Source organism: Meriones unguiculatus, chromosome 10, assembly GCF_030254825.1.
Source record: "Meriones unguiculatus strain TT.TT164.6M chromosome 10, Bangor_MerUng_6.1, whole genome shotgun sequence".
Classification (NCBI taxonomy): Eukaryota; Metazoa; Chordata; class Mammalia; order Rodentia; family Muridae; genus Meriones; species Meriones unguiculatus.
The window spans coordinates 109,762,848-109,779,826 of NC_083358.1; the positions used below are offsets into that span (position 1 = coordinate 109,762,848).

Genomic DNA, 16,979 nt, shown 5'->3' on the forward strand with positions numbered 1-16,979 from the left:
TTACGAATTACCTCCAACGGTTGTTGTAAAAAATATTGGCACAAAGTAGGACTGTTTAACATCCCCTGTGGTAAGACCCTCCAGTGATACCTCTTTATTGGACAGCTTCTATTCAAAGTGGGTACTGAGAAAGCAAATCTTTCCCTATCATGTTCATGTAAAGGAATTGTGAAAAAGCAGTCCTTTAAATCAATCACTATAATAGGCCATTCTTTAGGTAACAAGGAAGGCAATGGGATTCCAGATTGTAACGATCCCATTGGCTGAATAATTTTGTTAATTGCTCTTAGATCTGTTAATATCCTCCATTTGTCAGATTTCTTTTTGATGACAAATACCAGAGAATTCCAAGGGCTGTTGGACTCCTCTATATGTTGAGCCTCCAGCTGTTCCAGGACTAGCTGTTCTAGTGCCAGTAATTTTTCTTTACTCATAGACCATTGTTCAATCCAAATAGGTTGGTCAGCCAACCACCTTAGTGGTAAGGCTGTGGGAATTTTATTAGCAGTGGCTTCCCAACAGGCAGTTGAAGAGACGGCCTCTGCTGTATTTTGTTTATGGACAGCCTGGACAGTCTGAAACTGTTTTTGATGACATTTTTTTAATAATTTTAGCTTCTTTATCAGGAGTATTACCTGTTTTTGGCTTGTCTCAGATGTTTTGGCTTGTGGGGATGTTAATCTGGGTCTTCCATTGTTGTAACAGATCTCTTCCCCATAAGTTTATGGCTATCTCAGCCACGTATGGTCTTAGTTTTCCTATTTGACCTTCTGGTCCTATACATTTAAGACATCTAACACTTTGTTTCACTTTAGATAAAGTCCCAACTCCTTGGAATTGAATATCCACCTCCTGAAGTGGCCAATTTGGAGGCCAGGATTTACAAGTAATAATTGTGACATCAGCCCCAGTATCTACCAAGCCTTCAATTTCAATATTATTTAAAATTATCTTTAACTTTGGCCTTTGATCATTTATAGAGGTTTGCCAATATATTTGTTTTTTGTTCTCCTGGTTTTTTGATTTATCTATAGAATCTGCTTTGGCCTCACTGTCCAAGTTTTTAATGTTTATTCCCAGAGCAGTGGTGTTTAATTTTCTTGTGGAGGAGTATCCCTGTCCTGTTCTGGGGCCTGCAAGAGGCCCCCTTGGGAGTTTTTTGATAAAGGATTACCCCATTTATCTGCGACTGTTCTACATTCACTAGGCCAGTGACGACCCTTGCCACATCTTCTGCATATTCTAGGAAGCATAGGCTCCTTTCTTGAATTATTTTGGTTTTCCTGGTAGTTTCTTCTGTAGTAATCTCGCCCATCACAATTACAACATCTCCCAAGATCTTTTGAGGTAGCTTCTCCTACCAAGGTCAAATTGGGTGAATGAGGTCTAATATCAATCTTATTTCTAATCCATTCGTCTATTGGAGCAGATCTTGCTCTTAATGGCCTTATTGCCTCTTTGCATTCAGTATTAGCATTTTCAAAAGCTAAAGATTCTATTAGTGCTTTTCTAGCTAGTGGATCTGATATACTTCTATCCACAGCTGAAGTCAATCTTTGCAAAAAGTTAGTAAATGTTTCACTTGGACCTTGTATGACCTGGGAGAATGGCTCAAGCCTTTTTCCTGATTCCTCAACCTTGTCCCAAGCATTTAAGGCTGCTAAGCGACATAATGCTAAGGTTTCTTCATTATATACAGCTTGTATCTCTGTGTCAGCATACTGGCCATCACCAAGCAGCTGTTCCTTAGAAACACCAACACCTCTGGTTCTATTTTTGTGTGCTATCTCTCTAGCCTCTTCTCTCCACCATGATAGCCACTGTAAATACTGCCCAGGTTCTAATATTGCCTTTGCCATATCCTCCCAATCCTTGGGGATTACTCTACTTTTGATTGACCAGGAAGTCAACATTTGTTTTACAAATGGTGAAACCCATAGTAAATATTAATAACTTTTTACAACAGCCAACTGAGAAAATTACAGTTTTTAAAAACTATTATGTGGAGAGCTGCTTGTTTGTCAAGCTGCTTTGTTATTTATCAAAAAAAAAACAAAAAAACAAAAAAACAAAACAAACATGTTTTCACCCTGGCCTTTATCTTGAGACAGAAAAAAGAGGAAGTTTCGCCAAGTTCCTTAAAACTTGTTCCAAGTTCCTAAAGCTTGTCTTCTGTGATGTTGGACCAAATCTGCAATAGGGAAATAGTTTTAGGGAAGAAGTTTGGCAGTTCCATGAACTTCTTTTTGTATTGATGTGACTTGTTTTTGTTTTGCCTATAAAAAATAAATTATGGAATAAACCCAAGCTGGGCTCCAGCAGGATCATGTCAGGATGGAAAGAATTTTGATGGGAGTTTTTAAACCATCAGCAATACCTAATGGCTATGTTTTATATTGTCAGTCATAGCCAGTAGCAACACGTGGCTAGTCGCCATGTTGGTTCAAAGATAAAGAGGGTGGATCCATGGCTTTGGGCCATCTTTGTTTAGAGCTACCAGCTATGTTCAGTCCTCTGATTAGTGCTAAGTGTAACTTTTGTCCTTTAAGCTTTTTGCTGTTTAGTTTTAATGCAAAGTGGTAGGATCAGCAAGATTTGCTAGCCCCTCTATGTATCTGTTTGAAAGTTTTGCTCTGATTTTAGTTCTGAAAGAGCAGATTTAAAGTTGAGACCACAGGAGCCAGGGACACTTCGTAGGTGATGGACGAACTAGTCATCTCTGTCATTTTGTTTGGTACATGGATTGGTACATTTATTTGGTTTATATACATATATCCTTCTCAGGTCTCTGATCACATTGATGGCTAGGCTAACCTTATGGTAACTTTGCAGCTAAAAAGCAAATAATTAGATCCATTGTTAGCTCTTTGGTCAGCATATTAGCTAATTAGAACTACTAGTACTAGATCTTTTATTTAGAAAGGCAAACAGGTTTGCCTTGCTCACAGGCTTCTTGTAAGTTTGCCTGTGTCTTATGGTAAATAGCTGGATAGAAAGATGTAGAGTTTATGTAGGGTCTGAGGATATAGGAGTTTAGGTTGTGAAAGTCTAAACAGTATTGCTTAAGCGTCTAGAAAAAAAAAGTTTCAGGGTTGATAAATGCAAGAAAGATTCGAGGGTCTAAGTAGGTGTTTTAAGGTATGTGAATGTGAGTTGTAATGAAATAGGAAAATGATGTAAGACATATTGAAAATGTTATATATTTTAGATTTCTCCCTCCTCTCTGCTATTGTTGTGCTTATGTTGTTTTAAGATTTCAGAAGTTTCAGAGTTTTGACATTGATCAAATGTCAAACGAGTTCTGATAAGCTGATGGAGCACTGACTGCTTATTATTCAGTCACAAGGTTGAGATTTTAATTGCCTTTTGGTTGTCTTTTGGAAATAGACTTAAAGGTGCTTCCCATCATGCTAAAAGCATTTGTCTAATGTGTAGATCTGACCCAAAAGCCATAACTTTTACTATGGTATTCTTAATATCTGCCATTTCTGAGGCAGACTTTGACACAGGAATATCCTAAACCTATTCCCTCTAGTTGCTTTGTTACGGAAAGTCCAAGCACCCAGGGTTTAGCACTAAAGCCATTAATGTATTTCTGCCTAACTTTCCAGTGTGACATGGAGATGGGGGCTAAAAGTAGATGCTGAGTGTACAGGAAGTGGCCGAGCTCCATTGGTAGCTAATTACTGATAGCTATGCCCATAGGAAAAGTGTTAGAGTTTCAGACTATGGACACACTTAAATTGCTTATAAACGTTACAAAACAAACAGCTATGAAGAGCTGATACTCATTCAGTTAGATGCAGTTTTACCTGTTACTCTCAGAATGTTGTTTATATTAGATTTGCTGATATGTTACTACTTTGAGTTTTTTAAAAATATATATTTCCTTTTGTAAACTAAAAATTCATGTGAGTTTCAGAAACCAAAAAGTCATGAGAACTGGATCTGGTGTAGCTCAAATGGACCCCAGATGAGTTTTTTCCTTGGTCTTGGGATTCCTCACTTTTCCCATTTAGTAGACAAATTTTAACTTCTATCTGTAGTCTGAATTTGTCTCAGCAGATTTTCACCTGGTTGACTCTATTTTGGGATCAGCTATGGAATGCAAGCTGAAATCTGGACTTGCTGGAATTTGCCCCTGTCTCTTAGTTGGATCAACTAACCATATGCTCCTGAGGACTGCCCCATTGTCCAGCCCCTGGCCGGCATTTCAGCTTTCCTTGCCCTTGATGCGAATGGTCCTATTTTCAGCACTGAAACAATTTCAGAAGATGAGACCTTTGGTGCAAAATCCCACCTAACTGGCTGAAATGCTAAGTCAAAAGGGGCTCCCTGATATTAGCCATTATCTTGGGGATCTGCTTAGCTGGAATAGGAACTAGTATTGCAGCAACTGGACTAGAAGCCTGTTGAGACCCTAGAGGATGGTTTAAATCCTGGTATGATAGTTCTCCTTGGCTTACTACCCTATATCCACCCTGAAGAGACCCCTACTCATTTTGATTTTTACCTTTGGGACTTGTTGATGGCTCTCATGAAGGAATACTTGGGAGAGATACAGTAACGGTACTCAGATCCCATTGTGGAAAGGTAAATCTGTAGGATACTAGGGGTCACATCTGGAAGACCCAAGATTGGGTCTTCAAATGATAATGGGAAGGGGGTAATGACAGACCAAAGAATTAAAAATCAGTGCCTATTTTTTAAAGTTTAAAGCTCAAGCCCGAACTAAGGCCAGAAAATGGAGATAGGTCCAGCCACCTTCAGGGAAGAACTGTCCTTAATGCCCTGAGGGGAAGAACTAGCTTTACTGCATTACTTTCCTGCTCACTAGAGATACAGTTGCTAGGAAAGCGGCCCATCCCCCTAGGTCGGGAAGCCAGACCATTAATGGTTTTGGGGCATTCCTATAGCCAATCAATTTCAAATGCAACATCCCCTTTTGTGTTTTAACCAATAGATGCTTGCCAGGCAGGAATCTCCTTGCTTTGGGCATGGTGGGAGTGACTGGAATCTTTAAATCACCCAATTAACCTGAGCATGAGGCTCTCGGCTCTCACCACTTTGGTGGTGAGTATGTGTGAGCCCAAGCTGCAGCTTGTAATAAAAAGATCCTCATGTGTTTTATAACGGACTCGACTCCTGGTGGTGGTCTTTTGGGGTCTTGCAATTCCGGCACAACATCCAAACCCTCAAGGTTTGGGGGGGAAAAACACCCTTGCTAAAGAACCATTTTTTCCCCAGTTCTTTCCAGCAGCTCTAGTTTGAAAGGCATTGCCTGTGTTTTTCACACTTAACTTAAAAAGATAGCATGCCTTTCTTCAAGAATTTTCTAATCTATGCTTACATTCTATGTAAGTTCTTGCTTCATGTTGGTACACCAATATGTTGTGGGAGGGCTGTTATATTCTAGAGGTTTCTCTAGCTCAGTTAGTTTCAAAATAATCGAGACAGAGACCTTTTAGGATAATAAAAGCTTTAAGGCACAATACCTGGACAGGTATCAACCCTCTAAGCTATTTTGCTATTTCCCAGCTACACGAAGTTACCTGCCATATTGTTCCTGCCTAGGCTGCCTCTGTTCCATTGGGACAGGCCTCATGGCCATGTGTTCACAGTCCATACCACCCCATGGTGACCTCCCTCTCTCCAGGTTTCTGCTCCGCGTTTGTGCCTTCCTCGGGGTCCCCATCTAACCCCAAGCACGGTACCCTAAGCTCCGCATACTCTTTATGGCCAGTTACAAGCTTTCAGAAACTTTACTTAGCCAATCAGAGAATATTGGCAAGCAAAGTTTAGACAACCTCACTTGGTGTATGTAAGTGTAGTGCCCGAGTAGCGATACCCTGAAAGACCACCACCAGGAGCCAAGTCCATTGCAAACCACATGAGGATCTTTTTATTACAAATTACAAGCTGCAGCTCGGGCTCACACCCCCCACTACTGAAGAGGTGAGAGCCAAGAGCCCTATGCTCACATTATTTGGGTGATTTATCTGGTCCCTCCCAGCATGCTCAAGGCAGGGGCGATTCCTGCCTGGCAAGCATCTATTGGTCAAAATGCTACATTTTGAAATGATTGGCTAGAGGAAGGTCCCCAAACCATTAATGATCTGGTGTCCCTCCTTAGGGGGATGGGCCAGTTTCCTAGCAACTGTAGCTCTAGTGAGTGGGGAAAGAATACAGGACAGCAGCTTCTTCCCCTCAGGGCATTACCAGACCTCACCCAGCTAGTTCAGGCCTTAAACTTTAATAATAATGGCTGACTTTTAATCTTCTGGTCTCTCATAAGGATGTGCTCTTCTCGGCTGCAATCACTACTTGGGTGGGGAGGGGGCCGATAATTTAGCATTTGAATACATAGCACCAGATAAACCCCCAAGATTGTGTATGTGTGTAAAATTACGTTTGTTATATATTTATATTTTAAACAAGCTCTCAATATGTGGTTCTGACTTTCCTGGAACTCAGTTTTGTAGACTAGGCTGGCCTGGAATTGTTATACCCAGTTCGTGAGCCCCCAAAAGATCTCCAGGAATCAACTCCGTTACAAAACACATGAGGGTCTTTTTATTGAAAATTACAAGCTGCAGCTCGGGCCTACACAGCCCCACCGCCGAAGCGGTGGAAGCTGAGCATGCAGCCCCAGGTTAGTTGGGTGATTTATAGATTCTGGTCCATCCCAGCATGCCCAAGGCAGGGGCAATTCCTGCCTGGCAAGCATCTATTGGTCAAGGTGCTACATTTTGAATCGATTGGCTATAGGAAGGTTCCCAGACTATTGATCATGACCAGGTGTCCCTCCCTAGGGTCCAGTTTCCTAGCAACTGTATCTCTAGTGGGTGGGGAAAGAACGCAGCGAGGTGGTCCTTCCCCTCAGGGCATTACTAGCTATACCGTGCCTACTCTACAAAGTCCTAACAATCACTGCTTATCTTTTGGTCTCTCAGAACTCATAGAGATCTGCTTGCGTCTGCCTCCTGAGTACTAGAATTAAAAACATGCAACACCATACCTAGCCCAATATCTTAATTTCAGAATGAAATTTAGAGACATGTTGTTTTGTTTAAGATTCCTTGCAAGTCTCCCAAATTAAAGTAAAAATGTTTGTGCATCAAAGAAACACACTAGCTAAATACTTTGATTTTTTTTATTTGGAACACTATTGAATTTAATAAAGCATTAACTTTAAAACACACACAACACACACACACAACACACACACACAAGCACTGAAGAGATGGCTATTGAAGCACACTTACAGATTTTCCAGAGTATTTGATTTTTGCATTTTAGCACCCATGTTGGATGGCTTGCAACTGTCCTTAACTACAGCTCCAGAGGATCCAGTGCCCACTTCCGGTCTTTGAGGGTACTTGCACTCATAAGCACGTACCGACTCAGAAACACAGGTGTACAGAGAAAAATATTTTATATAGATAGAACTTCCAGGACATGGTGGCTCACACCTTTACTCCCCACACGGGGAAAACAAGGCAGGTGGATCTTTGTGCATCTAGGTGGCAAGTTTTCGACCAGCCAAGATTACATAGTTAAACCCTGTGTTAAACCACAGCAAAACTGAAAATCTTGAATCTGCACCTTGTTTCCACCTGTATATCAGCTTGCTTCAGCCCTGTAGGCAGGGTTATGTGAGGGCAGTGAAAGGAGATTGTTTCCTTGAATTTGGCAGTTTATATATAGGGCTGTTATTAGCAATCCCTGAGGCAAGAAGAAGATAAAAAGCTGAGGAGAGATTATACTGGCCAGATACATACTGAGAGTAATTGTATTCAAAGATGACTAGGGAGAAAGAAGCAGAGAACAATGAAAGAGAAATACAAACAAAATGAAACCCCACCATAGGAAGAACCCCAAAGAATGGAGCGATCTGAACCAAACCTTCAGGAAGAGCCCAAACCTGAACAAAACCAGAAAAAAAGAACCACCAGGGTATTAAAAAAAGAAAGAATGAAAGAAATAAAATGGAGAAAAAAAAAAAAAACCCAAACTTTTAAGGAAAGGCTGATTCAAGATCTTCAGGCACTTAAATAGGATACACACAGCAAACATTTAAGCAACGAAGATATGTTGAGAAAAATTGCATGAAACAGATGAGGAATATGACAAACATATATGCAAGCAAAAGACCCATCACACAAAATTAAATTTGAAACCAACCGACCAAACAAACAAACAAACAAAAAGACCAGAGGCCATTTGTATATTACAGACACACATAAAAACTTGTGAAAGACGAAAAACCACACAATATCAGTGAAATTATAATTTTTGTTTCTTTGTATTTTCCATATTTCCTAAAATGAATACATTAATTTTCCTAACAAAAAGTTTTAATAAGTCTATACAGAGAAACCTTGTCTTGAAAAAAAACAAAATACGCAAAAAAAGAAAAAAACAAAAGCTTTATAACTAAAAAAAAAAAAAAATCTTCAAAACAAGGAACGAACTGTTTTTGGTCACTTGTAGGGGAGGAGCTCCAGGAAATTATTCCAGATAAAAGCCTGCATTGCTCAATCAATCCTTTCTCCGGAAGTTCGATGCCTGACGCATGCGTAATGTCCTTAGTGTCCCACAAACCCTGTCCAGTGCCGTTAGAGTATGATGTTTGGCCCGTTCGAGCTACCATAGCAGAGGCCGGAAGAACGCTCGCTATTGCTTCCGGGCCTTTTGCTTTTTTTTTTTCCCCCCTTGACTCTCTCACGCTTCTTCCCCTCCCCCATTGCCCCTCCATCAGTTTGCGTTTGTCGCCGAGGTCGCGCCCTGGAGGCGAAGCTGGGGTCCGCGTGGTGAGACGCAGCCCTCGCGCCTGGGAGCCGGCGCGGCGGGCTGACCGAGGTAGGCGGAGGCCGAGGCGGCCCGGGGCTGCTTTGCTCGCGGGAGAGTGTGTAGAAAGCCGCAGGGAGGGGCGCGCGGCGGGGACGGGGGCGGGACCGAGCGGGGCGGGCCGGCCTGCGGCGGCGGGTGGGCGTGGGGCAGGTGAGGCGCGGGAAGCTGGCCAGGGGCTGGCGGGTTCCCTTCGTGGCCCGGCAGCCAGGGGTCTTGCGCGCGGTCTGTGCAGTGTGGATGTGGGTGGTCGCCTTTCCGTAGGAAAGACCCTCCCTGTCTGTTTGTTTGGTTATTTTCTGCTGGGCGTAGAATCCGGGATCTGGTGCAGCTGAGAACCCCCTCCTCTCTACAGCCATTGCAGGTCTTTTTTTTAAGCCAACTTTGCACAGGGAAGCAAAGTAACGCAAGAAAAAGAAGGAACGGAAGAACCCAAGTTGGAATTACTTCATAGGGATCAGCTGTCTCAGGTGGACGAGGTACTCCAGAATGGACAGGTGTAGAGACAAAGACTCCCCTTATCTGTCGACCAAGGAACACGTTAGCTCATAGAAATACCTTCCTTTGTAGATAAGCACTCCTGAGTGTTTTGAAACACTGTTTTCGGTAGCTCCCTTTTGCATTTTGGTGTTCTCCAAGCTCGCTCTCAGCGAATAGAGCTTACTCAGGCCTTCGGTCTGTGTGAGAAGATGAGTTTCCCCAGAAAAACCTCTGGATCACCGGGGGAAGGAGGAGAGTGAGCAGAGTACGAATAAGAGGTTGCAGGATAGGAGTCCGTTTTCTCAGGAGAGAAATTGTGTGAGTTGAGGTTGGAGTCATTGTCGCTTCTTTGTGCACAGGGCAAACCATGTCCTCCCTCCCTGGGTGCATCAGTTTGGAGGCAGCAACAGCTGCAGCTGACTCTGAAGACATCACTGAGCTGCAGCAGGCAGTGGTTGAAGAGCTGGGTATCTCGATGGAGGAGCTTCGTCAGTTCATTGATGAAGAACTGGAAAAGATGGACTGTATACAGCAGCGCAAGAAGCAGCTGGCGGAGCTGGAGACGTGGGTGGTGCAGAAAGAGTCTGAAGTGGCTTATGTTGATCGGCTTCTGGACGATGCATCCAGGTAAGGATTCCTGGAAGCAGTATAAGTGCCCATTTGCAGACTTCTTAGCGTGACTGCTCGCGTCTTTGTACTGAGCGCTTTACACTTTGCAAAGCTCAGTCATGTGGGACCTTACCTCAGTTATGTGGGACCTTACACTCCTGAGTTTATCATGCATTGCAACATCTACTTTTCACTCATGCATAGCTGATACAGGATCAGCAGTAGGGAGACCAGGGCTTGGATTCCCTTGTGTTCCTCCTGTATTGCACTTCATTTCCTTGGTAAGATTCCCAGAAGTGAGTATCGTGGAGTTGCTGTCTTCTGTTTTTCTGCTATGAGACAGGATGTCAGTACGTAGCCCTGGAGTTGCCGAGATTTGCCCACTTGTGCCTCCCAGGTGGTACAGTTAAGGCATCCTAGTTTCTGTTAGGTTGATTCGGGTCTCACCAATACCAGAGTGTGCCTTGTAGCTCAGCATGATCTCGACTTTGTGATTAGCCCGCCTCTTTACATTCTGAGTGCTGAGATTATAGGTGTGGGCCACCATGCACCGTTCGTGAAGCACCAAGGACTGGGCAGTCATCCTCCAGTTGAGCTACATCCTCAACCTCTTGTCTTTAACTGGGAAGCATCAATAAATTCCTAAATCGCCAAGAATATCTGTTTCAGATTGCTACTGCAACCTCAGATAAGCGGGTCGATAATGTTAGTACTGCAATTAGGGCAGATTTTGGATTGTTGATAGAACTGATGCCACTGTTTTTTAATGGTCTTTATTTTTTGACACAAGGTCTCATTATATAGCTCTGGTTGCCCTAGAACTCACTATATAGATCATAGTGGCTTGGAACTCACAGAGATCTACCTGTCTTTACCTCCCCAGTGCTGAGATTAAAGGTGTGCTCTACCAAGCCCAACAAAATTAAGCCTCTATGTAAAACCTTATTCTTAGTTTCCAAATCGACACAGATCAGGTCTTCTGACTTTTGTATGACAGGTAGAAAGACCACAACTATGGGAAATTGTTTCATGGAATCATTGCTTGGATACAAGATACATTACTCTATGGAGAACACATTTTAAATGTATACATTGGAACACATAGAGCAAACAATCTGTACTTAAATATGTATGATTTCTTGTTACCGTGTTGTGTTGTTTCGTGTGTGTGTGTGTGTGTGTTTTGGAGACAGGGCTTCTCTGTAACTGGCTGTCTTGGAAATAGCTCTGTACACCAGGTTGGCCTGCAACTCACAGAACTCTGCTTGCCTGTGCCTCCTGAGTGCTGTGATCAAAGATGTGGGGCACCACTGTCTTTGTTCCATTGAAAGGTTCTCACTCTGTAGGGCATGCTGGCCATGAAGTCACTATATTGTCCCAAATGACCTCAAACCTAGGTAGTCCTGAACTACTAGGATTATATATGTAAGTTCCTAGGCTTGGCATTACATAAGTGTATATAAATTCTAATGCCTTATGTCTCTACTGGCTTTGATCTTTTCTACGTGTGTTCCAATATTAGGGCAGTGACTAATTGTGAGTCTTTGGTGAAGGATTTCTACTCTAAGCTGGGACTACATTATCACGACAGTAGCTCAGAGGATGAAGCATCTCAGCCTACAGAAATAATTGAGATTCCTGATGAAGATGATGATGTCCTCAGCATTGATTCAGGTAAATGGTGAAGATTTGGTTAGAAAAATCTTAAAATGGGAGCAGAAATAAGGAGGATGACCAGGTAGAAGATAAGAAAAGACAATGTCATTTATTCAAAAGGCCAATTTCCTGACTTATATTTTAGCCCAAAGCATGTATTATTAGTACAATAAAGGTTTCCTGTATTCTGTTGTTTTCCTATTTCAGATAAAGTATACTTCTTTTCTGTCATTTTCCTCTCATGTGTTTGTGTGATTTGCCTATGTCTCAGTTTCTTGTTCTATTACTGTGATTAATTCCTCTGACAAAAGCAGTTGAAGGGTCTTTTTCTGGTTCACATTTCCAGATCATAGTCCACTGTGGTGGGGAAATCACAGTGCAGGAGCTTGAAGCATCTGGTCACGTTGTATATGCAGTCTGGAAACAGTGTGGGAATGCCTCATCCTGCTGCTGAGCTAGCTCTTACTTCATTTATGTATTCTAGGGAATGGAACCACTTACAGTGGGCAGGGTCTTCTACCTCCACACAAGCAAAATAATTTCCCCTTGGCTTGCACAGAGTTTCATTTCCCAAGTCATTTTAAATCCTGTCAAGTTGACATCAGTGGTCACAGTGTGCCTGCACGCATGCATGATTGGGAGTACATGCATTAGAATTCAGAGGTTTACATCAGGTTTATTCCTTGATCTCTCAGTGAATGAGCTTGCCAGTTGTAGCGTGTGGGTCTCTGCCTCATGAGTGCTAGGATAAGTTTTGGGCTCTGAGCATCCAGACTACAGGACTTGGGACTTCCATCTACTGGGCTATCTCTCTAGTATTTTTATTTGGGGATAGGATTTCACTGTGTCAGAACCCAACACGTAGATCATCCTAGCCTCACACTTGGAACAGTTCTTCTGCTTTTTTTGTTCTGTTTTGTTTGAGACAGGGTTTCTCTGTGTAGCCCTGGTTGTCCTGGAACTTGTTCTGTAGACCAAGCTGTCCTCAATCTCAAACAACTTGTTCTGTAGACCAAGCTGTCCTCAATCTCAAACCTCTGCCTCCTGAGTGCTGAGACTAAAGGTGTGCACTACCATTCCTCGTAATACTTATTCTGGTTTCTAAGAGTTATAGTTATAGGCATGGGCCAACACAGCAAATGTTTACAGTGATTTATGTCTTACCTTAATAGGTGACTGTAGCATTTATTTGGACTCCATTCCTAACAGAAGGATGTTTGGTTGTTTCTGTTGAGTGTGAGTTGTTATAAACAAAAATGAAAATTCCAACTGTTCTGTTTTACTCAGCAGCCAGATGATGAAAACCTGCTAGCTCAGAGAGGTGGAGAAAGTACCCAGCTGACCTTCCCTCTCAGCCCAGGTCTAGATGGAAAAACCCCAAAAGGCTTACCAGCTCAATTGACAGCCCAGGAGGAAATGGCCAAAAAAAAACCAAAGCCAAAGGCTTGCTAACTCAAAGCCTAAAAGCCAGGGAGCTGAGGAGTTAAAACCAGAGTTTAAGCTAAAAAGCCTTTTTGTATTTCTCCACACTGTCTTAAACACCCCTCTACTCAAAGTCCCTCCTAACGTGTAGTCCCTATAGGCTGTTTTCTTGCTCTGCCTCTTGACCTAGGGTTAACTTTATTAAATAAAGTGTTGGATTAAAGGTGTGTGCTAAGGATAGGGAACCACACTTGTTTACGATAAACAGAAAGTTCTTAGATTAAAGGTGTGTGATAGGGCTCAACCATACTAAACGAGAAATAGGTTTTACAAGTTTTGGGTTCACAATTGGATCAAATATCCTGCAACAGTTCCACTTTTTTTTCTAAATAGAAGACTTTTTCTCTAACACCAGTAAACTATATACTATCAGGTAAAAACATTCTTAATGGCTAGTCCATATGTAATTAGCAACCTTGAAGAAACTATTCTACTGTCCTATCTTGGTGAGTCTAAAGTTCTGTACTTTATCACTTTCTATCAAATCTTGCAATTCCAGTCAAAACCTATCTTTTTAGACCTCAATTATCTTAAATCCTAAAGAATTTAATTTTAAATGCACAATTATAACTATTGAGTCTTCAGCCCCATCAGAGACCTGAGAAGGATAAATATTATCCGAAAAAATAGGAAGTGCAGAGAAAGCAGGTTCCAAAACTATAGAAACAACAGAGACCGCTGGCTGCCTGGACAGTCACCCAAGATACCTCTGTAATGTTGGAGCATCATGTTTAGCCGCCTCGCTCAGGATATATGGCAGATTTTTGTGTGAAGCAGCTCTTAGAAAAGACCTGCCTGCCTTGTCCTTGCAACACTTGGTAGTCAGCCTTCCTGGATCCATTTTGTACACAGGGAGGCAGATCACTGAATGCTGGAGCGTTCAGTCTTAATTTGTACAGGTATACCCATAATAGCCATAACGTCTAATTAATGTGCAATTTCAGAATCAGCCTTTTCAGAACTTAGCAATTGCCCATTAAAATCCTGATTATATATTTGTGGTATGATGCATACTTCGGTTTTCCAAACTCTGCAAAATGAAACATGTCTATTTGCCAAATTTCATTTTTTTGTTGGGGGGTGGAATGTGGGAGAGGCTGCCTTTTGGGTTACTTCCTGCAGGTAATGGCGTTTGGTTGTACAAAGAATAAGTGGGACATTGCCTTATAGTTTCCTTAGCTTGTTGCCAAGTGGTAGAAAACTCTTCAAACCTTGGCTGTTAACATGCTGTTTCTCATGAAATTCTGAGGCTTCTAGCACATTTCCTATTAACAGCTGATCAATTTCATCATTACCTTTTACTTGGGGGCCTGGTTGACCCATATGAGAGCTGATATGTTTTATACAATGAGTGATTTCTATTTTTAATTATTTGTTGTAGTTGAATAAATAGAGAAGTTAATTTTGAATCACCCAGAGTAAGCTCCACAGTTTCAATATGTAAAATAACTTTTTGCATCTTGTGAGGTAACTACATTAAGAGATTCAGGCTGGGCATGGTAGCACACGCCTTTATTCCCCCAACTCAGGAGGTAAGTGGATTGCTGTGAATTTGAGGCCAACCTGGTCTACAGAGTGAGTCCAGGACAGCCAAGGCTACACAGAGAAACCCTGTCTCGAAAAACAAAAAAAGGGGGGGGGGGGGCGGGGCATTCAGGAAAATCACATAATACATAGAAAGGCATATAACTCTGACTCCTGATTTGTACTTTTCGTGTTCAAGTTTTCTGGAAACCTATTTTATATCCTAGATATAAAATAATTGTAATCCTCAGCAAGGCAAAATTCATAAGGTCTCTGAGCTACTTTACTTATTTATCCTGACTTCTAACCTGCCTTTCCTGACTTATTTGCATCAGTATAAAATATAGGTGCACCAGGAATTGATGTCCCTTTTTCTGTACAAGGAGAAGCCAATTAGTTATTTTTATAAATTCACGCCTCTTGCTTTCGGGATATTTGTTGCTAATCTCTCCCTAAAAATTACTGCATGCTCTTTGCCAGTGTTCATTTTCTGCCCTTAATGAGGCAATTTCAGCATTAGTAAAGGGTACCGCAATTTCTGCCGGGTCTATTCTTGCTAATTGACGAAGTCTCGTTTTTTCTTTCAGAATCAATTCAGAAATATTTTCTACATAGGTGTTTAATTTTTTAAGACTTATTTATTATGTATACAATGTTCTGCCTGCATGTACACCTGCATGCTGGACAAGGGCACCAAATCTCATTATAGATGATTGTGAGCCACCATATGGTTGCTAGGAACTGAATTCAGAACCTCTGGAAGATCAGCCAGTGCTCTTAACCTCTGAGCCATCTCTCCAGCCCCCGGTCTTTAATTTTTTATTCTGTTCACGTGCTAAAAATATCCATTCTAAGATACTATCTTCTATCAGCCTAAGAATTCCCATGGTAAAATGAGAAGGCAAAATAACCAAAATACAATCTAGCTTTGGATCCAAGCGATTCACACCTGCATCCTGTAGTTTCTTTTCTACTAGAGCCAATTCTCTGTCAGCCTCAGTTGATAATTTTTTTTGGACTGTTTAAGTCTTTATCTTTTAAGGTTTGAAATAAATTACTCAGCTCTTGAGTACTTAATCCAATTGGTGAATTATTATCTCCCAGCAGTTTTTGAAAATCATTAAGAGTTTGGAATTGATCTCTCCTGATTTGTACTTTTTGTGTTCAAATTTTCTGTAAATTTATTTTATATCCTAGATAATTGATAGGATCTCCTCATTGTATTTTTTTCAGGAACAAATTGTAATCCTCAGCAAGGCAAAATTCTCTTTACTTCCTCACACATTTTTTTTTTCCTAAGGTATCTCCATCTGAATCAGCCAATAAGAGTCATCCATATAATGGTAAATTTTAGATTGAGGAAACTGTTTACGAATTATTTCTAATGGCTGTTGTACAAAATATTGGCACAAGGCAGGATTTAACATTGCTTGTGGTAAGACCTTCCAATGATATCTTTTTTTTGGATCACTGCTATTATAATTTGGCACTGAGAAAGCAAACCTTTCCTTATCAAGCTCATGCAAAGGGGTTGTGAAAAAAACATTTTTTTAAATCAATTACTATCAAAGGCCATGACTTAGGTAATAAAGAAGGCAATGAGGTTCCAGGCTGTAAAGAGCCCATTGGCTGAATCATCTTATTTATGGCTCTTAAATCTGATTTTTTTTTTTTTAATATATATAACAAACACAGGGGAATTCCATGGACTGGTAGATTCCTCAGTGTGTTGAGCATTTAGCTGCTTTTGTAACAACTGTTCTAGTAACTGTAATTTTTCTTTTTGCCTAGACCATTGATCCACCCCTACAGGTTTATCAGTTAGCCATTTTAAAGATAGGGCAGTTGGTACCTTTGAAAGACCAACACCTGTTATGCTTTGCTATGGACAACCTGGACAGTCTGTGACTGTTCTCAATAATACCTTTTAATATTTTTCTCAGAAGCATTCTTTATTTTATAGTTTGTTTCTGAGATTGGAGGAATGCTAATCTGTGTTTTCCACTGCTATAACAAACCATGTCCCAATAAATTCATGGCTCTATTAGCCAGATGTGGCTTTGATTTTCCTATTTGTCCTTCTGGTCTCATACACTCTACCCATCTTGTACTTTGTTTTACCAGAGATAAAGTTCCAATCCCTAGAAGCTGATATTTACTTTCTTAAAGAGGCCAATCTGTCTGGATGCCAAGATTTTGGTGAAATTATTGTTACATTTGCTCCTGTGTCTACTAAACCTTCAATTCTGATGCAAGTTATTTTATTTTTAGTGTAGGTCTCAATCATATATAGCAGTACGCCAGAATATTTGTTTTGGCTTTGTTGAGTGTTTTATGTGTTGAAGCAGGTCTTTTCTTGATTACATCCAGAGCAGTGT

General features: G+C 41.2%; 1 protein-coding gene across 4 annotated transcripts in view; it reads left to right on the top strand.

The window, feature by feature from the left end:
- The first annotated feature begins 8,725 nt into the window (after window positions 1-8,725).
- The window catches only part of Setdb1 (SET domain bifurcated histone lysine methyltransferase 1), a 36,214-nt gene continuing 27,960 nt past the window's right edge, over window positions 8,726-16,979 (top strand). For 3 of the 4 annotated variants that reach the window (XM_060393109.1, XM_060393111.1, XM_060393112.1), the window contains exons 1-3: window positions 8,730-8,862; window positions 9,690-9,957; window positions 11,462-11,613. In XM_060393109.1, the coding sequence (XP_060249092.1) occupies window positions 9,698-9,957; window positions 11,462-11,613 (412 nt within the window). In that variant the 5' untranslated portion in view covers window positions 8,730-8,862; window positions 9,690-9,697. Of the gene's footprint in view, window positions 8,863-9,205; window positions 9,330-9,689; window positions 9,958-11,461; window positions 11,614-16,979 lie in introns of all 4 variants that reach the window. The other variant, XM_060393110.1, reaches the window with a different exon arrangement.